The sequence below is a fragment of the Simochromis diagramma genome, unplaced genomic scaffold, assembly GCF_900408965.1.
Source record: "Simochromis diagramma unplaced genomic scaffold, fSimDia1.1 OVJJ01000284.1, whole genome shotgun sequence".
Taxonomy (NCBI): domain Eukaryota; kingdom Metazoa; phylum Chordata; class Actinopteri; order Cichliformes; family Cichlidae; genus Simochromis; species Simochromis diagramma.
Window position 1 is genome coordinate 808,647 of NW_024386871.1, and position 26,392 is coordinate 835,038.

General features: G+C 40.0%; 2 protein-coding genes across 4 annotated transcripts; one reads left to right on the top strand and one right to left on the bottom strand.

The window, feature by feature from the left end:
* The first annotated feature begins 62 nt into the window (after positions 1-62).
* Positions 63-7,781, top strand: mcoln3b (mucolipin TRP cation channel 3b). The gene is made up of 14 exons (XM_040031501.1): positions 63-254; positions 781-1,004; positions 1,124-1,291; positions 1,626-1,779; positions 3,016-3,082; positions 3,190-3,286; positions 3,639-3,738; positions 3,838-3,950; positions 5,690-5,839; positions 5,952-6,053; positions 6,396-6,518; positions 6,647-6,853; positions 7,057-7,187; positions 7,340-7,781. Exons 2-14 carry the CDS (start codon positions 783-785, stop codon positions 7,383-7,385), a joined length of 1,680 nt encoding a protein of 559 aa, XP_039887435.1. The 5' UTR covers positions 63-254; positions 781-782; the 3' UTR covers positions 7,386-7,781.
* LOC120733379 (G-protein-signaling modulator 2-like) lies at positions 7,628-25,136 on the bottom strand. 3 transcript variants are annotated; one of them, XM_040031497.1, is made up of 16 exons: positions 24,693-25,136; positions 24,558-24,599; positions 18,103-18,324; positions 17,591-17,726; positions 17,086-17,225; positions 14,657-14,780; positions 14,419-14,534; positions 13,790-13,945; positions 13,083-13,191; positions 12,733-12,898; positions 12,411-12,508; positions 11,854-12,039; positions 10,325-10,484; positions 9,611-9,796; positions 9,411-9,526; positions 7,628-8,762 (listed from the first exon to the last, which is right to left on the bottom strand). In XM_040031497.1, the coding sequence occupies exons 1-16, from the start codon at positions 24,698-24,700 to the stop codon at positions 8,595-8,597; spliced, it is 2,133 nt and encodes a 710-aa protein (XP_039887431.1). In that variant the 5' UTR covers positions 24,701-25,136; the 3' UTR covers positions 7,628-8,594. The 3 variants fall into 3 exon arrangements, with proteins under 3 accessions (XP_039887431.1, XP_039887432.1, XP_039887433.1); XM_040031498.1 differs by lacking the exon at positions 24,558-24,599; XM_040031499.1 differs by having other exon boundaries at positions 18,103-18,382; positions 24,558-25,135.
* Between the last annotated feature and the right edge of the window lie 1,256 nt (positions 25,137-26,392).

Below are 26,392 nucleotides of genomic sequence, written 5' to 3' on the forward strand. Positions count from 1 at the left end.
CCAGCTCAACGAGGCTTCGCGAAGTGGTTAAAAGTTACCTGGGTATTTTACATAGTTAAAGGAGTTTACCGGAAAGACAAGTCTGGTGCTTTAGGAGTTCAGTCGAAGTCAGTGAGGTCACTCGCGACTGTCTAATCAAAGCAACAGTTTTAATTATGATTTTTAATTGAGAGGAATATATTAATTTGTGCGCGTCGTTGGATCCGCAGCGTTGGGATGCAATTACAAGTTGATTAACCTGTTTCGGGATATCGGTAAGTATCTGTTAATGTACGTTATGTACTGTTTTCCCGGATCTACGGGGTATGAGTTCACTCCTTCACGAGGAGTAATGAATAGCTGACATGTTCCCGCAATGCTGGAAGGCGACCGTGACTGTAAACCTGAGCTGTCTGTATTATTCAGCAGTACAAGTAAGCTAGAAGTCACTGCCTTCCTTTCTTCCTTCCTTCCCAGTCAGCTGTTAGCTAGTCATTAATCACGTGAAAGCTAGAGCTATGCATTCAGCTTGTGGCAAGTATGTTGGTTTGTTCTTCATTCTTAAGGATCAACAAAACAAAAATCAAGACTAGTATTTATTTCCCAGCCTGTGTTTTAATTCTTTTAAGTTTTCATGAATAGCACTAGGCTGGACAAAAATGTTACAATCTGCATTTAATCCCGTATAGCACATTAAAAATATTCATCATGTATCTGAAGTATAAAATGAACTCTAAACTATACACAAACACACTCATAAAGGAGCTTGCATGCATATCACCCAGTTGTCAATAATTCTAGATATGGAGGAGTCCGGTGACTTGTATGACGTGCGTGAGACCAATGACCCCTCTTCTTGGGAGGACCAGCACCCCCAGTGTCTGCAAGACGTGGCAAAAGTGGAGCGCCTCAGGAGGAAGATCAAGTATTACTTCATGAACCCCTGCGAGAAATACCACGCTCGTGGACGTAAACCATGGAAACTCATACTGCAGATCATCAAAATCGCCATTATTACCATCCAGGTACACGGTATTCTCAAACATGATCCAAACAATTATGATCAGTTCATTTTATTGTGATCTACTGTCCTTATAAGATTTATAATTTATAAGATTTATATTATAATTTTTCCCTACTGCAGCTGGTTTTATTTGGGCTAAGCAACCAGATGGTTGTCACTTTCAAGGATGAAAATCTGATGACGTTCAAGCACCTCTTCTTGAAAGATTATGTGGACGGAGGCATAGCTCCGTATGCTCTTTACAGACAGGCGGATGTTTATGATCACATTGAGTACGTCATTCAACAGGTGACTAAAACTTATCTATAAATAAGAAAATAAACTAAGAAGCTGTGAAATGGGTTTACTTTGGTTGTTTGAAAACACAGCTTTACATGTGCCTTAGTTATTGTTAATTATTGCTGGAATTTTACAATTCTGTATCCTCGTATGTCCAAGCGTCTTACAGGCTAAGCGTGTCATGGAATTGGACTTTGGTCATGTCGCTTGAACCAGTATTTTAGTTGTGTTGATTATGGCTCATATAGTAAATGTGTTTTTAAATAACATGGCGGTTACATAAACCTCCTGTGGCAAAATGTTAGCAAAATGTCAACTACCTTTTTCTACTGTTCATTTTCAGTATCGGCTTCTGCACAACATCACATTAAGCAATCATGAATATGAGGAAAAGCACAGTGTCTACACCCCGCTGTTACTGTGTCAGGAGTTCTACAGGAACGGGACCATCTACCCTTCAAATGAGACCTTTGAAATTGATGCTCATGTGGACACTGGTAAGCATGATTAATATTTACAGGAAAGACTCATAACAGTATTGCTAAAATACACTGATTTACACGTAAGCCAACTGAAAGATTGGACACTGTGACTCAAACAAGGACTCAAAGATTTTTGCAATTTGTAATAATATAAAATTATATCATCTAATTATCTAAAGTGTAGAAAAAATAAGGTGCTGAAACTACAAAGAATGATGTTGACACTGTTAGCAAAAATGATAAACTTTGCACAACAGTGCCTTTATTTTAACCTAACCAGCTTCATGAAGTAGTCACGTGGTGATGTTTGGGTTTGCCTTATAGAAAACTAACTAACTAAAGCCTCTTCCAGAGTAAATATATAACTGACACATATTGACAGCTAAGATAAACAGTGGACTAAACGACTACACTCACTACAGAGGAATGGCAGCCAGAGTCACTTATCCTACAGCTGCCACTGTAGCATGGATTATGCACTGGAATTGGAAGTAGTAAGAACACAGAATTCAGTTGACTGTAATCTGCAGTCTACTGACATCTAGTGGTGAGATTTTACACACTGCACCTTTAAAGTAATCTCATCACTTAACAGCACCTCAAATTAGTTGATGAAGCCTGCACAAATTGCAAATTGCTCCAAAGAAACCTCTGAGAAAGACTAATAACAGGAGAAGTTATCTGTCCAAGAAGCACAGTAAATGGGCATTAGGTCAGGTAAAATGCATGGAGGATAATTTATCAAGGAGCTGCTGGTGGCTTATTTTATTTTCAAGGTAACACTTTGACTACCTCAGCCTCCTGAAGTATTTCCCCAGTACAGTGTATAGTGGAAACATCAGCTGTTTTCAGTCAGCAAAAGCATGCCTCCAGGCTCTGTAATGAGTGTTTGACCGATTGGCGCCATGATTGAGGGCTGCATCAATACCTTTGACCTTCACTGAAACCCAAACCTAACTGATGTTTGGGATTGGAATGAGTTGGACCGTGAAGTGAAGGAAAGGCAGCCAACAAGTGCTCAGCACTTTTGGTAACTCCTTCAGCACCGCTGGAAAAGCTCCAGGACACAAAGTCATGAAGGTGGTTTTGAGAAATAAACAGTGGAAGCTTTGAACAGCATAAAAAGGAAAACACATTTGACTTTGTTTAATTTATAGACAATGGAATCAGATATAAAAATAAAAAAATCCAATTAGGTCTAATGGGTTTATTTTGTTAATTTCTGTCTGTGTTGTGGCATGTCTCTACTAGAGTGCCTCAGAGTTTATCCCCAGCCAGTACACGAAGCGCTTCCACATTTTAAATTGGATTTCATAAGGTACGGAAAAAACATTCGATGTTTTCTTTGACTTTGTTCCCTCGCTGTTGTTGCTGTATATGCATTTAAATCCTCCTGTCAGCTCATGTGCCTGCTCTGTCTTCCAGGTTAATATCTGTCAAGATTACATTTGTTCTCAAGGCAATAAATTTGCAGACACTGAGACATCGAGAGCTGCCAGATTGCTACGACTTCACTCTAATCGTATGTCATTTGACTTGTCTTCGTGGCTCCGTGAGCATGAGTGGATCACGTCAGACTTTGACTCTTACTAGCAGTTATACGATGTATCTGATGTGTTGTATCACTAAAGCTAACCCTTCACCGTGACAGTTACTTCTTGTGACTCTGTACCTAAACAAAGTACAGAGAGTCTTTATTTCTGAAGTTCATTCGAGTAAACAAATTAGAGCAGTTTAGTTACACAGCAGTTGCTGTTTATATAATGAATGTTATCTTTGAGGCCAGGCAGATAAATGCTTGGCTATCAAGTGTGGCTTTAAGACTGGAGTGCTTACTCTTTCCTCTTCTCCAAATACGACTGTTTGGTTAACAGATCACTTTCAACAACCAAGCTCACAGTGGCCAGATAAAGGTTGATTTGGAAAACGAAGTAGACATCAATGAATGCAGGCAATGGAAAGTAACTGGAGCATGTAAGTTAGATGAGCAGATTCTAGTTTGTACAAATCATCTGGTTGGAGATTTTCTTTTTTTAATTTTGATGAAAATTTCGAATTCCTGTCCTCTTGCAGATGGTAGAAGCATATACCTGACTGTGCTGTTTGACTGCCTCATCATTATAATGTGCATCATCTCCTTCGCCCTGTGCACGCGCTCGGTGATCACTGGGATTCAGCTGCAGCTCGTGAGTAAAACAAAGCGGTTTCTTCTGCTCAGACCTAAAACAGGCTGTGATTGTCTGATACATTTTTGTGTACACAAGTGCAAGAGAAGCCTTGTGTGTAAAACATTTTTAAACGTGTTCACGCTCACAGCTGATTCTACATCTGACTAGGCTCGGCAACATGTTTTTGGCATCATTGGAAAAAAAAGATATTGTAATTCAAGTGAAGGGATCTAGTGAAGTGAAGTGGGAGTAATATTGGCCAATCAGAGAGCAGATTAGGGTCCTGAAAGTCTATAGAGGAAGTTGGATGTGGCAGCTTAAGCAGTTGGGTGGGTTAAGCAGAGGACTTGTGTCTGGGTGAGTGGGATTTTAATCCTTGCTGAAGTCAAATCAGACTTATCTTAGCCCATACAAAGTATTTGCTTCTGCCTGAGCTCAGCTGGTAGGAGGGGCTTAGGACAGAGAGGGGACAGCTGCGGGATTTTTTTTTTTTCAGCCTAGTGCAGCTTTTACTAAAAAAACAATTATTCTGTAGTATAACGGCAGATAAGAGCGTGCCGTTGTCAGTTTTTACTTTGGGTTAGATGAGTAACACTTGTCTATACTTAAAAAGTATTTCTTTTTAGTTTTTTTTATATAACTTTATGACTATTGTGGCAGGAAAATGAGTATCTAGCTAGTAGCTAGCTGTATTCTGCAACCTCTCCACCCTCCAGTGAGCAGACACAGAAAGACGGAGACAAGGAGAGCAGTGGAAAGAAAGCTCCAGAACAGAGCAGAGCAGTCATCAGGGAAAATGGATGTGACATTAAGTCAGATGCAAGATGAAAAGGGGGGAGGTAGGATATAAGAGGTGGGTGCAAAGCAGGTTGCACATGCACACGGGCTGTGTACAGGTTAAAGCAGAATTTACAGTCCCCGCAAATGTGTCTGTCTGCATGCACATTTCTGTTCAGACATGGAGCAGAGAGGGGTTTTCACCCATCGTGCATGCACTCTGCCAAAATCCCACCTGTGCTTTAAGCAGATGGTACATGCGTTTATCACGCAGTGGCCACTTTTCATTGTTCTAACACTTCAGGTCGCGGAAAATTAGCTCTTTTCCACGGCTGACTGACGGACCAACAACAGCACAGGCAAAAGCAGCTCACAGACCAGTTGTACCACATACTCTGTACCTCCATCGATAACAGAGCTCTCTGCAGGTAGCCAGGACATCCCTAGACTGGGAACGCACTACCCCCACTGTACCAGAAATTCCACTTAATCCAACTGACTGTAACAAGCAGTCTCTGTATTTCATAGCCAGTTGGATTTGTAGAAATGTGCTATATCAGTTGATGTGGGCTGGAACTGAGATCAGCTGAATTGCTGGGATTACAGCTGAGCTTGACTTGAAGAAAATGATAAAGATGAAGATGAAATTTTCTTATGGCCGAAGTTCAGCTCAACTTTGACTTGATAATGTCCTGCATAAACACTTTCTCACCACTCTTCAGTACCAAAACTACGAACCAAAGGGAACATTGTGTCCACCTTTCTGTGTCACCTGTTCATTTCCTTCAAATTCTCCCTACATATGTTATCATAATATCTCATTCTCAGAACTAATAATATCCAGTTCTAATATCATCTGATCTTCATTATTCTGTTTATTAGTTTTTTACGTGCTTGCGTTTAGATCACAAACAAAAACCTGTAGTGGTTAATTCTCTTTAGTGATTCAAATTACAACCCACGTTTCTTCTTTTAAACAGGAGTACAGCCGTTACTGCAGGAAACACTTAAGCAAAGAGCTGTCGTGGTCTGACAAGTTAGAGTTTGTGAACAGCTGGTATATCCTTATTATCGTCAGCGACACACTGACCATCATTGGTTCCCTTCTCAAGATAGCGATCCAAACAAAGGTAATAACATTTTAGTAAGTTCGTCATTTCAATTGTGATAGCCGTTATTATTTTCTGTTTGATACTACAAGTATTTTTTTGAGTTCATCATTCATGTTTTTTTTCCTCCCAGGTGCTCACCAGCTATGATGTGTGCAGCATCTTCCTTGGCACAGGCACCATGTTTGTCTGGATGGGGGTGATCCGTTATATGGGATACTTCAAGAAGTATAATGTAAATCTGTCACACAGTAGTAGATTTTTTGTTTTAATAGATCTCTAGACATGATTAAACATGTATAAAATCCTTTTTTATTCATTAGAAAGGGTTAAATAATTAGAAACATTTGTTCATAGGTCTGAAAAGAAGATGCAGCTTTTCTTATTGTCTTTGTGCATAATGGCAGTGTGTGAAAGACTAAAGCTTAATAGGACCTCAGAATACTTTAAGGTCTCTGAATGGCCAGTTGTGGGAAAAACTAGACCCAGTAAACCTGAAGATATTCTCAAAGAGAGAATGATTCACACACTTTTGCACATGTGTTTTTTAGATGCATTACCATGTGTTCATTTCCAGATCCTCATCCTGACACTCCGGGCAGCTTTCCCAAATGTTATTCGTTTCATCTGCTGCGCGGGAATCATTTACCTGAGTTACTGTTTTTGTGGCTGGATTGTCCTAGGCCCGTATCATGAGAAGGTAACAAGCATTGTACTTAACACAAAAAAAGGCCTGCTTTACTTTACTGAGGCCAAATGAACTTTTTTTTTAAAATCAATGCAGTGGAAACAAAAAATTAACGTGGTGCTCTGTAAATGTCTTTGCAGTTCCGGACGTTGAACACTGTGTCAGAGTGTCTGTTCTCGCTGATCAATGGAGACGACATGTTTCCCACTTTTAAGAACATGCAGCAGAAGAACAGCCTGGTGTGGATGTTCAGCAGGGTCTACCTCTACACCTTCGTGTCACTCTTTATCTACATGATCCTCAGCCTTTTCATCACACTCATCACTGACACCTATGACACCATCAAGGTATTGCTACCTTTCTACTAACTCTGTCATTGGTTTTTGTGTTTTTTAAATGCACATTCTGCTTTGAATGCTGCAGAAGAAAGTTTTAAGCGCAGGTCTAACAAAAGGTTTCTGAGAAAGCCTTAATAGTTGAAATGGTGTCTGAAACGCTTAACAAGCATGCACTCTGTATCTACTGTCACTCTCCGACTTGCATCATTTAGCAACAGCAGCAGAGTGGAACCCCAACATCAGAGCTGCAGAGATTCTTGTCAGAATGTAAAGACCTGCCAAACTCTGGGGCGTACAGACTTGACAAGAACAATAGCTGTTTCCTAAACTGCTTCAACAACAGGTAAATCTAGACTTCTGCTCTACAGCACTTCTTTGCTCTTTAGTTGATATTGTACCGCTTACTAGAGATGTCTGTTGGTAATTAAACTTGAGGTGCAAGTGAAAATTGGTCATATTTTTGTAACAGAGACTCTCCCCCCACCTTCCTTTCAGATGCAGGAAGTATCGAACTCAAGAGAGGCCGACTTCAGAGGCGTGACATGATTTCATTGTGGAAACGCATTAAAAATTATAATTAATGTGCACTTTATCCTGTTATAGTCAGCTACAGGGATTTTTTTTAACCTGACTGAACCCATCTGGTTAGAAGTGAAGCACTGTGATGCACTTCTCCTAGTTTCATATGAACACTGTATGAAAATGTTGTTTTTAAATCAAGCACGTCATACTGGAAGTTGTAAATTCTAGGTAATAAATCAAGGTTCAATGAATAAGTTGAAATGTGTATTAAATGATTTTATTTCCCCATCATCAGGAGAAGGTATTAGTATAAAAGCTAATATTGTAGCGTTTTACCCTTCACATTAGTTAATCCTCTGTAAAATCTTGTTACAATTTAAAAAAAAAAAAAAAAAAAAAAAATCCCATTTCATTTCACGGTAATAAGACAACCCATACATCTGTCAGCACAGTAAAATAATCAAGTCTTTTGTGTCTTTAAAAGCAATATCCGCAAGCAGATATTGTATATGGCTCCACAGTCAGTGCTGCAGCAGTGGATTATTTCCCAAGAGAAGAGTTGAGCTCCTTTGACAAATTACTGCTGGAGAGGTCAGAGATCAATTCAAACAAAGATGTTCCATTCTTGCATTTAATGAAGTTGTAAACAGACCACACACACACACTCCACGCTGCTTTAATGCATCTTCCTTTCATCGAATATGCCATCCAACTTGAAGCCTTGAAACTGAAGCCAAAATCCATTATTTTCTTTTTGGCTTATGATTTTGGGATACATAATCCAGCCACCAGTGACCACTACAACCATCTGTTTGCAGGAGTGACTTTATGCAAACTTCCAGAGTAAACAGACATCACTGGTAGAGAGGTCTCTTATATAAGCAGCCAACCAGTGACATCACCAATATTTAAAAAAAAAAAAAAAAAAAAGTTGTGACCTTTCAATAAAATAAATTCCCAAGTCTTGTAATCATAAATTTCACATGATTTTTAAGTCACGATGCCAGTTTTGAGAGCTTCACTTCCTCGCAGGATTGCTTTGTATTCTTCCTGATCGCACAGGAAATCAGTCAGGGCAGTCCAAAAAGGCAGGAATTCCTACAGGTTACAAACCCTCCTTAAATGTAAAAAAAAAAAAAAAAAAACCCAAAAAACAAACAAACCCAAAAGCAAAACGCCAGAGCTTGTTACTTCATTTAATATGAAAAAAAAACCCCGCTGGTCAGCGTCAGCCTAGTTTGGACTGGTTTACTCCAGAGGGAGGTGGAACCCGTTGCTCCTCCATCCTGTTGGATTGGGAACGCAGGATGAGACTGAAAAAATCCTCATCAGGAACAGTCGATGCTTTAGTTGGAGGTGGTGGAGCAGCACACCTCTGGTCATTCAGTCTGGAACCCTAAAACACAATCGAGAGTTAAATTATACCAACTGAAGTGTTTAGTGATGCTTTGCACGTATCAGAATTGATTAACCCCTGATTATACTTTATTAGGCATAAAGCAGAAACTGGTAAGTGAGGAAACTCATTTCCAGGGTAGTGGTGCAGCATGGAAACTGATAAAAATTAGAAATGAGTGGCCTAATATTTTCTATTCTGAGGTCCAGTCGATTGTTTTGGCTGGGAGGCCTGCCACGCCATAGCCCATGAAAATTCTCACTTGACTGCATTACACTGCCTATCACACCTAGACATTAACTCACTTTTCAAATACCCAACTTGGTTGAAAAGTACATACATGAGTCCCTTTTTGTCTTCGATATTTCGTGGAATGAACTGGGTAATATGGTGCCAATTAAGAAGGACTGCCCTGCACTTTCAATGAAATGGCAATGCCTTGTTTAACCTGGAGCACAGTCAGCATGAGAAGACGATGTACAGCAGTCTCTTGTTTAGTATAAATAATCCTGAATTATCCAACCATGTTCAAATTATCAAAGCTACTTCCTGGGACCTAAATTCATGGACCCAGAATCTAAGTGTTATCACATGGAAAACTTTAAGGGCATGTACAAGGCAGGATGTGATGCAATGAATTTTCTTTACCTGGCATTTGACTAACATGTCGAAGAAGACATCATCCCCCTCGGGCTGCTCAGAACTGGCCTCGAGACGACCGTACAGGGAGGGTGTGCGAGTAGTATTTGCAGTGGGGACTGGGACTAGGAAGAAAACCAGAAACCCTTTACGTGATATTATGGGGAGTAATGAAAGGATAAAAGTGGGCTTTTCCTTGCATTCTTTACCTTGTGACTGGACTTGATCTGTGTTGGAGGTGGAGGGTGTACAAGGCTGGTTGGAGGTGTTGACACGTAAGCCAGGAAAAGGGGTCATGCTGACCCGTTGGTCGTCCAGACGGTGGGCTTGGGAGCTGGCCAGCAGCTCCAGGAAATGACCAGGATCCTGGTATAGTCGTTCGCGCTCTGAAACAGCTACAAACAGACATAATTATTATGTGTGTGAGCAACCAATGGAAGTGAGTTAACTGTTAGTTGGGCAATTAGCTACTCAACCCAACATTTACTCCTGACTTTGTACATGTCAAAAAGAGGGCAGTATCTTAAAGCAATCCTCCACCCAAATGAAGTGTGCCGCTTCAAATAGTCCTCGGAGGTTTGAAAGCTGGCTGAAAAGAATTTGCCCTTCATAGAGACTGTCGGGTGTGATAAGCTGGGACTCATGGCCGTTACAGACGAGTGCAATGATAACAAAAAGGCTCATAAACGCCACTGTGCTCACTGAAGGATAAAACCACAAATATAGCTTTATGGGTGGAGAATCACTTAAGGTCATCTCTGCCATGAGGAAAAGCAACATTCAACATGTAAAAGGATAATTCTGTGACATTCACACCACAATACGCCAGCACTGGGAGTGCCTTCTCTGTAGTTCACTCGTATATTACCTGGCACCTTTTTAGATATGGTGTGAACATCAGTAAGGACACAAGACTGACTCACATTTCTTTTCAGCTACAGGTGGGACGGAGGAGGGAGAGGGATGGGCAGGGAGATGGCTGTTGCCATCCAGTGTACACCTTTGCTCGTCCATTCTGTTGCCCTGGAAACGAGAGAGGACGTCGAAAAAGCTGTCCTCGCCGATAGTGTCCCGTGTTTCTGGCTACAAAAACATTAAAAATCTATAAATAAATAATGAAGCAGGTTTAATAACAACAGAAAACGCTGCAGATAACGGAGGTACTCAAACAAACAAAACAGTAAAGCTAAAACAATTAGTTAATTTGACCTTTGACAGAAAATTAAATCATTTTAATAGAGATGCCATTTGTGTTCTGGGAAATTTTGATGAACACTTTCTCTATTTTCCAACATTTTAGAGGCAAAACTGACTAAAAGGCAAGTGTGACAAGAGATTAACCTTTACACTCTGGCGGAGAGTGGAGTAGATGTTTGCTGATACTTATGCATTAATATACTATAAACAGCTATGAATACAATAAGATAAGTATCCTGAGTGGTTTTCGGCTTCCTTTGTTAACATAGCCTTTCTTCATCTGATGCACACAGTTTGTTACACTAACTGCGATGCAGTTGAATATACAACAGATTCTCTGAACACTGCGCTACTTCCGGCTGCTCTCTTGTCACAAGGGGTAACCACAGCAGGTAGCTTCACATGTTTGAGTTAGCAGAGGTTTATACTGGATGCTCTTCCCGATTAATCTATCCAATGGAATTTGGGTGTATAATAATTCAATTACGAATAATAATAAGTAATATAATTAGGAAAAGAAATTGTAAACAAGTGGCACTTTTCCCCCCCTTACAGATGATTTAAAAATACTCTCTAGAATAAATGAGGTGGCACATCTAATTTCATCTGGTGAGGGTCCTGTACTACAAAGCGAGTTCAACATACATAGGATATCTTTGAATCAGGATAAGCAGTTACATATAACTGGTTATGAACTCATCAACTTAGCCCAGGGTTTCCCAGAGTGCTGCTAGCAGCATCTGACCAATCACAACTTGGGATAATTGTACTAGCAGCAGAGTGGATGATGTTTACAAAGAAAGCCCCTTTTTTGTGTAGCAATTTTTCTTGTCTTATGATATCAACATACTCCAAGACAGCTGCAGGCACAGAGGACAAAAGCTTAGATTCACTAGTTTACAGTTTATTACTACAAGTGTTACATTTTGCTACAAATTCACTTAAATCTGAAACAGCCTGTATTTTAACAGACTCGGTATTGTACAGACAAACCGTTTCCCTTTAAGTACTTGGAAGCTGTAGGAAGAAAAACAACAACGAGCATAAGACAGAAACTATGACTCCATGCTGCTACACCGAAACTTCCTCCCACAGCATTAACACTTTTGTGGGAAGGCATCTGCGTGAGGTTGTGTCACAGGCTACATGCTCACTTAACTTTTAGGCTGAATCATCACTGACCAGAAGCTCAGCGAGGATTCCAAGAATGTTTTGAGTGGGTTACGTTTTTCTGCCTGCTTTAACTTACACATACCTTCTGAGGCACTGGTGCTTCCAGCTCAGGCTCCGTGTCCTTGGTGCAGGTTTTGCGCTGGTCTTCCAGAGAGGATTTGTCATCCTTCTGCCTTTTGCTTTTTGTCCAGGGGAAGGGGAAAAGCTTACTGGAAGCCTTGACTGAGTTGTTTTTTGAAGACCCAGAGAACGCATCTTCCCCCCAGTCCTGTATATATAAAAAAAACACACAGAACATACGACTTTCTTACTGACAGAATTACAAGATCAGTCTTTTTTTCCTTTTCTTTTTTTTTTCCCCCCACCTAGCACAGGCTGGGTGAACAGAGCAGAAAGTACCATTCTTTGCAGACCATTTTTCATGTAAAATTAACTCTTTTTTTGTATTTAATGTGTTTTCATTGTCAGAACAGCTGTTTTTTGTTACTCTGTTTCACTTTGTCTCCTAAAAATAGTGAATATAGTAAAACTAATAAAACTAAAAATTTGGCTAGCCTAATTTAAAGCTCAGGAGTTTGGACCATTTCATTTGTTATGGCCAGTTTTGAAATAAGACTGAGCACAGTTAGTTTTACGTACCGGGTGTGCTGGCAAATCTCCCCTTTGACTTTTGGGGGAAATTGGACTGTAATCCAAGTTCTCTTCTTTACTTCTGTTCAAGGATGCATACTTGGTCCCTGAAAAAAAAAAAAAAAAAAAAAAATTAGCCAGTGTGGCCACATTTCTGGAAAAACAATGATTCAGTGAAGCATCACAGCATAAAGCTACAGGACACAAGCAAATGGATTTCTGAATCTTAACAGCATGGGTTTGGTGTTAAAGAGGACTCTACTCTTGTTCATGCGCATTTACACACATGCAGAAGTGTAAAAATGAACTGGTTAACAAAGTCCAGATTTACCTGGTATGCTGGGGTAACCCTGGTAGCATCCTGTCAGAGCAGAGCTATTTGCATTGGTGTTGCCGAAGAGGAAGGGATGAAAGTTTGGGTTGGACTTGAGGCCTACAGCCAACCGTAGGTCTGACAAGTTCATCCTGGCGGTGGCCTCGCTACTTTTATCTCCGGTCTGCACCAATGACAACATTACAGTTTACTGTGAGCATATGATATATTTCTATTTCTACATCTGGCTTTACAAATACATATACAATTATTTCCTGTTGTTCCCTACTCAACCAGCAGATGGAGGTGTGGCCCGATAAAACTACTGACTAGACTCCTAAAAGAGCAGGAAAACTGTAAACAGTCACCTCTTTGGCAATTTCTAGATGTTTCTCAGCAAACTGCATGGCTTGCTCATGATTCCCCAGGGCTGTGTGGGCATTTCCTAGACTCCAGTAAGCTCTTCCTTCACCGACGCTGCAGCAAGACAGAACAGTCTGAGTAACTTCATGTGAAATTATGCAATAACGGGTAGTCATACATCAAATTATCACACACTGCAATTACAACAGCTGAGACTAAAATTAGGTCATGTGTATTTCACAACAATAGTGGGTATTTAACATTTCCACGAACAATTTGCTAAAATCTATACATATTAATGACAGCTAGTTTAAAAAAAAAAAAAAACCCAAAACATTCTACAAGATTTACTAAGCACCGCCTATTTTAAACCCTTTTACATCTTTTTACAAGACTAAAAAGAAAACCAACCCCCCCCTCAAAAAAAAAAAAGAACAAAAAAAACAACACAAAACAAAACAACATTTCCACATTATAAAATAACTATTGTTCCCAAATATCCTGCAGAGCCTTTATATAAAGCTCATCTATAAACACTTAACCAATTACAACATGAAATGACTGTAAATGCTGCTCCTTGGGACTTTTTGCTTTTGGATGTTTGTTTTAACACCACAGCGGCCACCCACATGTTAAGTGCACAATCTGATTACACTTCTGAGGACAGTTTGGCAGCAAAGCTGACAACAACAAAAGGCTTTCAGTGGTATACCGGTCGCTAAGATCCTGAGCAATGACCAGATGTTTGAGGTGGTAATCGATAGCTCTCTCATAGTCCTGCAGTAGCGTGTAGGTGTTTCCCAGACTGTAACAGGCCTGAGCCTCCACAGCTCTGTCCTTCAAAACCCTGGCCAGCTGCAGAGTCCTCCTGAGGGTGAAAGAGAAGAGGAGGAAGGTCAAAGAATATCTAGGGCGGGTGCAGGACAATGATTGTTATCTGCTCTTTTCTGTTCTCTTTGTTCTCATTTTCCAAGGACATCCATGTCAAGGAAGTGCTGGAATGACAGACTGACAAGTTACAACATTTGACAGTGTTCCTGTAAGTAAGTCATTAAAAAATACTATGCTGCTCATAAAAACTAGGGAGGAAGTGCAGCCAAAAAAACTCCTCCTAAGCTGCTGGGATGAACTCATCCTCCAGTGTAAATCACTTAGAGAACAAGAATCAGATTAAACCTAACTCATTTATAGCTGTCTGTTCATGTGTAAAAGGTTTTAATGTAGCATTTATGGTACAAAGAGGAGAACAAAGAGAAGCCCTAAAAGTAAAAACTGTGCTTTCAGCAGACTTTTTTTTTTCTGTCATGCCACAAATGAAGTGAGAAAGATGATGAGCCTCACTTGTAATGACCGGCCGCCACGTCAAACTGTTTGAGGAATATGTGTGCATTGCCAAGGTTGCAGTGGGCCCTCCTCTCAGCAGACCTATCCCCAAACTCCTTAGCAATGAGAAGGCGCTATCGAATAAAAAGGGTACATGTTACTCTTATCTTATTAAAGAATGAGTTAAGCATCATAACAATACTGGCCAAGCTCCTAAACAAGCATCAAAGAGCATTGTGAGTACTTCGGCACCTACCTTTTCATGTGCAGCTACTGCGTTTTCAAAGTCTCCTAGCAGATAGTAAGTGTTTCCAAGGTTCCCGTAGGTACGACCCTGGGCTGCTCGATCGCCTAGCTCCGTCACCAGGTGCAGGTTTGCTCTTTGTTCACAATAACAAGAAGATGCTCACTTATAATTGAAAACTGTGGCAGAAACACATGGCTGTTGTCTTAGGTTTCCTGGGTGATTCTGTGATGACTGAGTGAGATTTGACAAAAAGACACTTTTCCCTTTTGTTTTTCTAGTTGTCAACAAGAAACTGATCAGTCTAGGCCGGCCACTGGACAGCCAGACGAAGATTTGCTTCGACTTGGGTTTAATGCCAATCGGAGCTTGTCTGCTACTTTTTTTTTTTTTCTTTATTTTATTTTATTTTTTTTAAACTCTTGACGGACCATCTTATGACCTACATCTTGATAGCACAACCACCCAACAACTTAAGAAGTAACTTTAGCAACAGTTTAGTTTTTGTGTGTTTTTTTTTTTTTATTTTTTTTTTAAATCATTTGAATGGATCAGTGGAAGATTACATACCATTTTTTCTACAAATCGTCTTTGTCTACATGTGCATGGTGGTCATTGCATAATGAAATAACAGCAAACAATCAAAAATGACAATTTTGATTAGAGCTGCATGGGACACAACAGTTTCAATGCCACTCCAAACTAGGGCTGGGCCATATTATACCGTTCACGGTAATACCGGTATAATGTTAGGCAACGATAGGAAAATGAAATATCGCTATAGAATACTAGTAAAACGCACATGCGCAGTGCCTTTTTCATACGCACATGGCCGATTGTTGAGTGAAACAGATGAACCAGAATTGGTTTGTAAAAATGGTGCAACCTCAGTGATGTGGAACTGGTTTGGTGTTTGTCCGTCAGATACACGACAAAGCACATTTTTTTGCAGAACATGCAAGCGGCCGTCGTTATTGTCGTATTTGTCGGACTAAGATGCTCTTAAATCTGGGAGCAATCTGGGTCCTAAACTCCGTATTCTTCAGGTCAAACGAACACTGCAGCATCACTGAGAGTTAAAAACTGTCTAAATTCTTTCATCTTTAATAAAACGATCAGCATTGCTGCTTTACCAGGTGTAACTATGAAGTTTAACATCCAGGCATCCATGAAAACAAAATTTATTACATTTAACGGAGTTAGAAGTTAGCAGGAAGCTAGCGGAAGTTAGCTCGCTAGTTTCGCTAGTTATCTAAGCATGATATTGCATGTTGTGACTGAGAGATTTCTGAAAAAATTCAAACGTACAGCTCTGCTATCACTTCCAACATAAATGAAGACCGGAAACTAAACAGCAGTGACGTTTGTAGGGTTACTGAAGTTGGGCTAGCTGGTATATAATGATGTGCTACGTGATCGCTAGCGACACAGCTATGTTAGCATAACATAAACAGTGAAGCTGGAGGACGAACACTAACACTTTTCCACTTATAAAAGTTAACGTTAAGGTTCCTGATAGTTAGAGACAAATGCAATCGCATGGCAGGATGCTGTAAACGGACCAAACTTCAGTCAGGAGAACAACTGAGATAATCCATCCACAATACGAGGTTAGTCATTAATATACTGCAACAACATGGGAATAGAGCAGCTGCCAGAGAATTCAACATTAATGAATCAATGGTACAGAAGTGGAGGAAGCAAGAAGAATGAGTTTTAATAAAGTTTGATTTATCTGACTGCTTTGTTTCGCTTAATGTGCCTTATAATCCCGTGCACCTTATGGTCCGAAAAATACGTACTGCACACTGCAGTTTAATGTTGCAAAGCACCTCTTTTTAACTTCAGTGGATGTTATACATGGTTATGCTCAGGATATGTCAGCCCATTTCTACTGGAAATGCCTTTTGGTTAAACTTTCAGCAAGGAATTTGCATTTGCACTGTTACATTTTTATAAAGCTTTAATGTACATGAAAACCAGCTTCTTGTTTAAGTGAAAATAAATGGAAGGTTGTCTTTTTGCGCTAGTAATGTTGTGGAGTTGTATTTTGTCTCGCATCAATTATATCGTCAGTTATATCGTTATCGCAAATTTTCAAATATATATCGTGATAAATATTTTTGGCCATATCGCCCTGCTCTACTCCAAACTGTTCAGTTATATAAATATCGCCTGCCACTGATGCAAAGACATTGATGTTAGTCAGTGAAATGTGAGGCAATGGAAATGATTATTAAACAACTTTATTACAAACACCATACACCATCCTAGCACCTCAGAGCTGTCTTAAGCTCTATATCTAATCCATTCTGGCAAGCTCATTTTTTAAGCAACTTCCAACCGTGGCACAGTTCAGCGTCTTAGTCATATCTCATTGGGACCTTTGCAGTAAACAAAGCAAAATCAATGCTTAGAGGTAAACAGTGATGCCAACTCACTCGTAGTACTGCGCAGCTTTCCTCAGGGCTATCCTTGCCTCCTCTGAAAACTCTCCTGGCTCTGCTCCGCTCCAGCAGATGCTCTTGCCCTTGGCGTGGTAAACGTTTCCGAAATTATACAGCGCTCGAGCCTGCCCGACCTACAACACGCACAACAGATTTTCACAGACGGAAACCAGAGTGACCGGCGCTGTAATTACATACTTAAAATACACAGACACCAGACTTTGGTGCTTGCATGCAGCCTGCAGAACTATTCTAGATGCTGGTACACAGAGTCAATGCAGTAGTCACGTGTGCGCGAAGTGTTCTGTGGCTCCACAGCACGTTACGTGGTACAGTTGTAACAAATTTGGATCCATTTATGCTAATCACAGTATATGAGCAATTTAGTCACAGACTAAATGACAAAACAGTGAAAATAATTTAATCTTATGTTGCTAAAATAAAAAACAGCTGGGGGATGCTCTGCTTGTGTTGAAATAATAAATAAAACATTACCCACCTTATCATATATGGCTCTCGTGATTTCCAAATGTCTTTGGCAGCAAACCACTGCTTCATCATACCGTCCTAAAAGCTTTAATGTGTTTCCAAGGTTACCGCTGGCTTTGGCCTCTCCAACTTCATCTCCAATTGTTCTGGGATTGTAATGAAGATTTAAAAAAAAAAAAAAAAAAAAAAATATAAGCATTAGGAAATAATTAGATTGGAATATCAGTGTATTCCTTATGTGTATTAGATGGAAAACACAAGAGGCAAGAAAGTAATTTGCAGCTGCAAGCAGTAATACGCTGGAGTCTAGTTTAGCAGTTTAATCAAGGAGGGGAGATATAGTGATTAAAAAAAAAAAAAGTTGTAGCACTTAATCCTGAATGTATTGTTAGAATATACGTGTGTGCGCGCGTGTGTGTGTAGGCTGACCAAGGTCAAAACAGTTGTACAATCAACTCAAAAGACTTAAAAATGAAGACATTTGGATGATTTGTTTAACAACCATATTTTAAAAATGTTCACCTGGTGAGTGTGAGGTCATGCCGATGGTATTCCAGAGCTTTATTATACTCTTGAAGGTGAAAGTAGGCATTTCCCAGCTGGCTGTAGATGGCACTGAGGATCTGGAGGTCCTCTGTTCCAACCTGGATGGCAGACTCAAAGAAGGACACACCCGCTCGGTAGTCCCCGGTCTTACAGAGCCGCTCACCTTCCAGAGCCAGGTCCAGACATGATGACTCCATCCTGCAGGGAGGCGGGACCAGGCGAGAAATCAGTGTGTTTAATCACAAGGCTGAAATACCTAAATAAATCAGAAGGATGACAAATCAGTTATAATTCTCCCCTTCCCCCTTACTCATGCTGAGCCACAAAACTACAACTCAATACTCTGTCACGTCCACAGTCCCGAACATAAGTGTGGACACACTCATCCATTCAAATGTACGGTACTGATTTTTTTTTTCTTCCAAATTACTAAAACGGATTACTCTTGACTAGGTTTTGATTAACCAATCAATTTCCTAGCATATTAGAAAAAAAATATTCACCTACTCAAAAATGATGTAAAAGAGCAGAAAATTATCATTTAAGAGAATCTGCTGCCAGCGAGAGATGCCAAAAATTCCATTTTGGTTGTTTGAATTATTCAACAGATCACATTTAGCAAAAACCTTTCTGAAGTGACTTAACAACAAATTGACAAATTATTCAAGCAAAATCTGAAACAACCACTTTTTAAATTGCACGAATGTCCTTTACTACAAAGAAATAAGCTAAAGTGCCACCGCGGAGAGATCATCTGTGTTTTGAAACGGGGCCAAATAACCTGGAGGTTAGATCACTCAAGTAACACATGAACTCATCTCACTGGCTCACTGTGGAGATCCCTTTTTAACAGTCGAATTACCACACAACACAAGAAAGAGAAACTCCAAATGAGAAGCAGGAAAAAAAAAAAAAAAAAAAAAAAAAAAACCCTCCAGACTGTGAAACCAGACCCAACAACTATAATTCCAAAATAGGACCAAGCATTTCCTGTCCAACTCCTAAACTGCCACATTTACCCTGAAATGACAACGTGTACTTTACATTTAACCATGACATTAGCTAAACTAATAAGGTCTAACATTTTTGCACTCTCAATCATCTTTTACTTTTTTCAGCTTCAAAACTGTCAGTGAAACAAAACCGAGAGGGGAAAAAAATCTGTCATGAGCAAATGCATAATAAATTTGTAAAACAAATCCAGTCATGCACGGCTGCAACAGTTTCACAACTACAGCATTAACATGACTTGACTTGTTGATTGATACTAAATTTGGAGGAACAGCAATATTGCTCTGCATTAAAACAAAGCGGTTTACTTTCATGAACTGGGTTAAAATTTGTGTGTCTGCCACAGGAAAAGCACACACATGCAGGCATTTCTTTTTAATCAGAACAATCACAGGTTTATAATTACCCTTGCACACTTGTGACCCCATCCCCCAAAGAGACCATACCAGTTATCCCCCGCCCCCTCAACCCCCTCAGCCCTCTGAGGAAATGAAACCACATTCTGCTGTGTTGTCTGCAATACTATTTGGTTTGTTAGGTTGCTCCATTCAGGAATTAACAAGTAATTTATGAATGGCAAAATGTGGTTTCATAGGATTCATTAAAATAAATAAATAAACAAACTAATATATCTTCATCTGTGATGTGCTGCATTTACTTTCTAAACTTAGACATTTCCTCTTCTGAATGTTCCATGGCTATTTGAGCACACTTTGGTTACAAGAATAGAAGTATTTAATCTCAGCTAGAGAGCAGAGATGTTCTTTCAAAAGGTTAAAAGTAATGTAAATAAACTAAACCTTTTCTTACTAAAGCACTAATGCATTAAAAAAGGATGTCTTTATTGTTTACAATATGTTGAAGACTTTAAATTCCACAAAAACACTAACTGTAAGCTGTTGAGACGTATGTGTACAATGTAGGACCTCAGAGTACCACAGTGTTTCCTGTATATTAACATGCTTTCTGACATGTAACTGGACATTTTGTTGCTCCCGGTCAAAGACGAGTGACAATCCAATACCCTGGCTCACATACCTGTCGCCTCTTCCCCTTCTGATGCACTCGAGACAAGTTGACACGACAGACATTTCAAGCTTCTCAATGACTCTCAGGAGCAAACCCAGCTCGTTCAGCACTGCACCCTTTATCTTCTCTACCTTCGCGTGCATACACATAACGCACACAGCTACGGTGTCTCAATTTCAAAGAAATAAAGAAAACCCCCACGGATAGGCCGCCTTCCCTGCGTGCGCCCCGCTAACTCGTAGCAGCAAAACAAAGGACTTAATCCTCTCAGCGTTCACGTCGACCTCGATGGCCAGGTGAAAGGCTGGGAGACCTTTTGTTTAGGTGAAGACGGATTAACAGCAGGCTGTTACAGAGCTGATATGATTTAAGTTAGAGCAGTCCGCGAGGCTGGCATGTTCAAATGATTGTTATATTTCTCACTTAGCCATTGGTAACCTGCACATCTAATCCACCTGATGGTATGTGTCACTTCCAATTAGGCCAGACCTGCAAGGTAATTATAGTCACTTTAAGTGGCTCTAGTGAACCCTAAGGCTATTTGCTTGACTCCGCATGAAATAATCATTCTGCAGCATGCAGTCTGGATGTACACACATTCTACTATTAACATATAAAAATGTTTTACCTGGACAATAGTGTTCATTTTAATAAGACACGTCATCTTTTATTAGAATGACTCTCTGTGATTTCTTTTGGCAAATCCCACAGTGGACAGCATAGAGATTTATTAGGTACAGAAAGCCAAAAATAAATTCACACCCCTTCACAATCCCTTAACCAAAGCTTCTCGTATCTCAGCTGTTGCGGATCCGAAGAAATCCACTTGTCTGAATTAAGAAGGCTGGACCAAAGTGCCCTCTGGGGTGGACATTTCCTCATCCTTGTCCACGATCACTAGAGCAAGCCATGTGACTTTAAAGCCACCACCTCAGCTGACCAAACGCCAGGTCAATTGTTATACAAAGAGGTGAACGTTGGTGCACGTAGAAATGTATTAGACAAGAAAATGCATTAGTAAAATTCTCCTAATTAGCTATGAGTTACTTATGTAGGAATAATAATATATAAATTATTATCCTGCTACTTCTCATCTATGGCTATGACTTCAAAGTAAAAGAAAATCTCCATTATCAGGTTGTCTTATTTACCTGCATGCTAGCTGTTGCTGAACACACAGAATGGAATTCATTCAAAGGAAAATATGCCAGTAGCAAACCGGTTTGACTGGGCTTGTGCATGCAGCTCAATTATGTCTCTACCCTACGCCGTTTCCCAAAATATATGTCATATACTAGATCAGTTACATGCAGAGCTAAACATGAGAGTCAGAGTCAACAACATGACAGCACAGCTTTGTAATCAGGTTCATTTTCTCACAACTATTTCGGTCCTGCCATGAAATATTTACACCGTGGCTCAGGAGGACCTCCTGTGGGCCATCCAGAATCTGTCATCAGCTAGCCAATCAGGTCTCATGTTACTGACACAGACACAAACTTAGCAGATAAACTAATGATAAATACAAATGTGAGTGATTCTTTCCTTAATAATTATTATTATTAGTAGTAGTAGTATTATTGTTACTACTATTGTGGAAAAAAAGTAATGCATTTAATTAGCTGTAACTTCAATTTGAGATAATTGTGCCATTCAGTATGGAAGCTCTTACACGTGTCAGCATTCAGATTTTCAGCTCTTATCACTCCACGCCAAATAATGTGGATTATTCCATTACTCTTCAGTCGTGTTCTTCTAATCTCTTTGATTTTATATTCAGAGAGAACGGCACAAAAGCATGGCACAGTTTAAGTAAACGCAAACACAAGCCTACCTGAGGCGCACATGGAGTAAATGCTCTCTGTCGTATGCACATTGCAGAGCAAAGCTGCCAAACATGACAGTCAGCCAAGCAGTCCTATAAGGAGCCAGAGACTGAACCACATTATGTATTCCTGTCAACTCCTCGGCTCAAGGTGAACCAAGCTTTTTTTGTTTTGAAGAAAAATCTGGGAACTAACTGACACGAAATATACATGCAACCGATTCATGGAGAACGCCCGCATGCTGCTATGCATGGGTTCAGCTGTCGCACCATCTCTGTCCCACCTCTTATCTGGAAACCAGAGCTGAGGTGCAAGAGAAAACACTCACTGTCATGCACACATGTAAAGAAAAAAAACAAACAAAACCCAACTCACAAGCAAAAACTAACACAATCAATCAAGGGTGTTTGACGAGACACAGATGGGGAGACAATTGAATCAGCAGAGCTTTATAATTTAATTATTTTCATTGCTGCACATGCTGCCAGGAGTTCTGTGGAAGCTGTCAGTTCACGTACTTGTTCAAAGCAATAGCAATCTCTCCTCAAGTTGCAATATGTGGTAAATAAACAGAATACACAGACACTGTCTCGAAGGGGAAGAGCTTGCATTGGGTACCACTGCTCTGTGGCATGCGCTTTGATTTTCATGCTTAAAAAAATGACTAGGGATTTGTCATGAACAGTGCACACAATGCAATGGGCACGCTACTGCGTTCAAAATGATGTTCACCTACTCAGTGTCAATCGTATGCCAAGAAAAATCCCTTCACATTCAAAACAATGAGAAAGTGCTCATGTTCCTCATGCCCAGTTCCCAAGACCGTGTCCAAACAGAAACTCGAAATCCAACTACTAGTTTCACACCTCCTGTCTTTCTGATCATGCTGCCGTTGATGCTCTTTTTCTTGATTTTTGACCTATTTTGCACATACCTCAGCACTGAGCTGTACTAGGCTTGTTTGCCTCCCTGTTGGCCTGAATGGATCCATTTATCCTATGACCTCATTCACTGACTGAACTGTTTTCAGAGAAGGCACTCCAGCTGACTGCACCATTTTCCTTTTTTCCCCCTCTTTTTTTTGGGTGAAAGCATCATCATGCGCTCTAAAGTTTTGACAGTGTTGCAGTGCACACGGATCCCAAAGGGAAAGTCGTTTCCGATGCAGGGACCATGACGTCTGCCAACAATCGAGAGCAAACTTAAAAGTCGGTTCTGCGTCGCACTTTTAGCAATACCTGTCAAACTGAGATTTTACTTTTTAAAGCTTAAAAGAAGAGGGGGTGAAAAAAAAAAGCCATCAGATTTTCTTGAGAGTAGAATGAAGGAAAAAAAAAAAAATCAGCTGACTGGAAAACATTCAAGATCAAGCACTATACATGTGCAATGTTCCATTACAGTAAATGACAATCAGGAGGAAGTGCGGCACAGTAAAACCAAAACTGATCACAATGAGCAGCCAAATAAGTCCAGTTTTCTTTCACTTTCCACCCAGTTTGGCCTAAATCTAGATCTCATTTGTCAAACGCTGCTTTAAATATGAATTTTTATAATTCTGAAGAATTATAAGAGCAATGTGCAGTCCTGCAGCAGCTCCATAGCCTTTAACCACAGCTCTCTGTTGAAGATCCAGTGATAAATATTTTTTTAAACATCCTGAAAAAAAAAAGAAGAAAAAAAACCCAGACCACTGCTTTTAATTTCCCATAATACAAAAAAAAAAGCTGACACAACAAATCCTCCTAATTTTGCTGCATTTTGCAAAGAAAGTGTGGACAACTACAAACGAAAGCACCACCCCACCGCTGCTCTTTGGAAGCCTCTTACTCACCCATGCATTAAAAAGAAAAAAAAAAAAAAAAAAAAAAGAGAGCTCAAAGTGACATCCAAAAATAATTTCCATAGAAATACGCCCAGCCAATCTCTCTCCAATTAAGTGATGCTCTCTGAAGTGCTAACAGCTTCTTTCTTTCTTTTTCCCCTGAAGAAAGCTCACCAGAAACCATCATTAGAGACTTAAACCCAGCCCTACATGGGAAAATGGGTCGCAGCCTATTTAAATAGCAAACTGAGCTTCAACATCATAACTGCTGCCTGCCCTGTAATTACTGTTTATGTTAAACTAGTTGAGTGGGTTTCACCATGTAGCCAAAGCTGTAGCAATACACTACTTAAAAAAACAAAACTTATTTTTGTTGTTGTTGGGGGGGGTTTTGTGCTACGATTTAACACCTAAAGCTACCATTTGTTTGGTCCGTGTACTGGCTCACGCTACATTTCTTCCCTAAACTCATGACACAGCCTTGGTCATGTTTAGGAAATTCTGTATTAGAAAGCTGGAAATGAGTCAGTTAAACCTGAGCAAGCCCTCACATGCCCCCTGTCTGACTGAACTGCAGACGGTGTCACTTGTTATAGAAGCTATTGTGACATAGTTAATACAGTCCAAACGTATGAAGGTCTCACAGAGACTAAAGCTACCTTAAATGTGTAAACGACTGTTTCTAGAAATTAACCACCACGACCAAACGACACCAAAACTTCCCAGATGTTTCTTTCACCTACCTCAAAGTGAAGTCCGCGAATACACCACAAACATGGCTCCAGCTCGGTAAAGAAAATAGTAAAGTCAAGTCCAAAATCTTCCAAAGTGTTTGTTTTGTTTTCCACCGGGTTGTTTACAGTAGCGTTACTACTCACTCGTCCATCTGGGAGGAAGATGACTCTGGTGTCTCGGGAAGCACAAGTCGAAGCCACACCTCGAGCTCAAAATCTGACTCCAATTAGGATTCCACGGTTGCTGCCTTCAAGTGTCATGGGAAATATTTGGCAATAGTGCTGTAACCTGACCAATCACGTCGTTAAAAAGTTCTTGAGGTGACGTTTGCAGAAGGGCGGTTGTAAACCTCCACTGTCAACTATCCGTCGTTGGAAGTCAGTGATTGTTAATAAACCATTGAGGCTATTCCCTAGTACTAGCGAATAGCCTCAATTAATACAGCGTGCCTAGCTTTGAAGGTCTCTCCCGCCCCCTGCCGCACGGCGCTATTCTTTGCGACTCATTTTCAAAACAAGCAAATTACGGCAGATGTCTTGTGCAGTCCGGTAAAAATATTTAAAAGTGGGGTGGCAAAGTGTAGCAGTTTGTTTAAATCACTTTGACTAAATGGGAATTACGACAAACGCGCAAAGCAACGTTTAGGATTTCAAAATAAAGGTATGTCCCTTACTGATGGTTGTAGTCGTAGTCTTCACCCAGGCATTTAGCTGTCATTAGTGCTGTGCAATACTGCAAATTTAGTGCCGTAAAAATTACTTACTGACCAAGTAAATAGAGGGCCAATTTTGTCAATACTGATATTTTTAACCTGTAAAGGCAGCTTTTAGCGGCGAGAGCAATGTGTCATGATTTTTGAGATGAATCATCATTAGTTTGCAAATTCTGAAGCCATTTTAAAAACCACTAAATCACTGTGATTTTATTTAGTTTTTTTTTCTTTCTACTTTACACAATCAAAACACACCTCTCAGCTTTTACTATATTTTTGAAACTGTTGGAGACCTGGAATGTAAATGTGCTTGCCTCTTTGGGTCAACTTCCGTTGTTTAAATGTGCCATAGGGCAAATAAAATAGAGGTGACAGACAGTCAACGCAAAAAAGATTCAGACATTTTTCTAATGCACATGTGCATGAGGTATATATTTTTTCATTTATAAACAATAATTTATTTAACACAATTCAGTGTTTCAGGACTGAAACAAAATATCGTTCCTACTATCGTGCTAGTATCAATCTGACACCAGTACTAGCATTGGACTGACCCGGCCACCTCTAGTTGTCATTCACTGTCTCTCCCAAGTGTCATTTCTTCTCTAAACTGCCCAAATAAATGCCTCAAAACATTTTAGCTACTTTTGCTCACTAATTCTGCCAATTAATACTTTTAATTGATGATTTAAAACAGCTATTTGCTGGTTAGATTGTCCCAGCAGCTGGCCAAGAGCTCAGTTTTGGTTTCTCTTTGTTTTATCCAGAAATAGTTGTCAGACTGAAGTAATGAAATGACTACATCACACAGGACTGCTCACATATACCCTGCCTTTACTGACGAATTTATTTTCACAACTGTTGCAATTTTTTTCAACAAAAAAAAGAGGAAGAGCTGTCTGAGACTTGTGAATCACACAGTCACCGCATGGGATATCCTGTTGTACCCAGAAAGCTTTCGTGTAATTTGAACAAGGCAGGGAGAATCACAGGGTCATTAACACCCTAAGCTTCCTTCTTTTGTAGCTTTGGGGGATTTGTCGTAGCACAGAAAGCTAAGAACCATATGGAAAATAAAGAAAGTGTAACTCGTGCTTCCAGTTTGCTACAATTCAGAAGAATGCATTATCA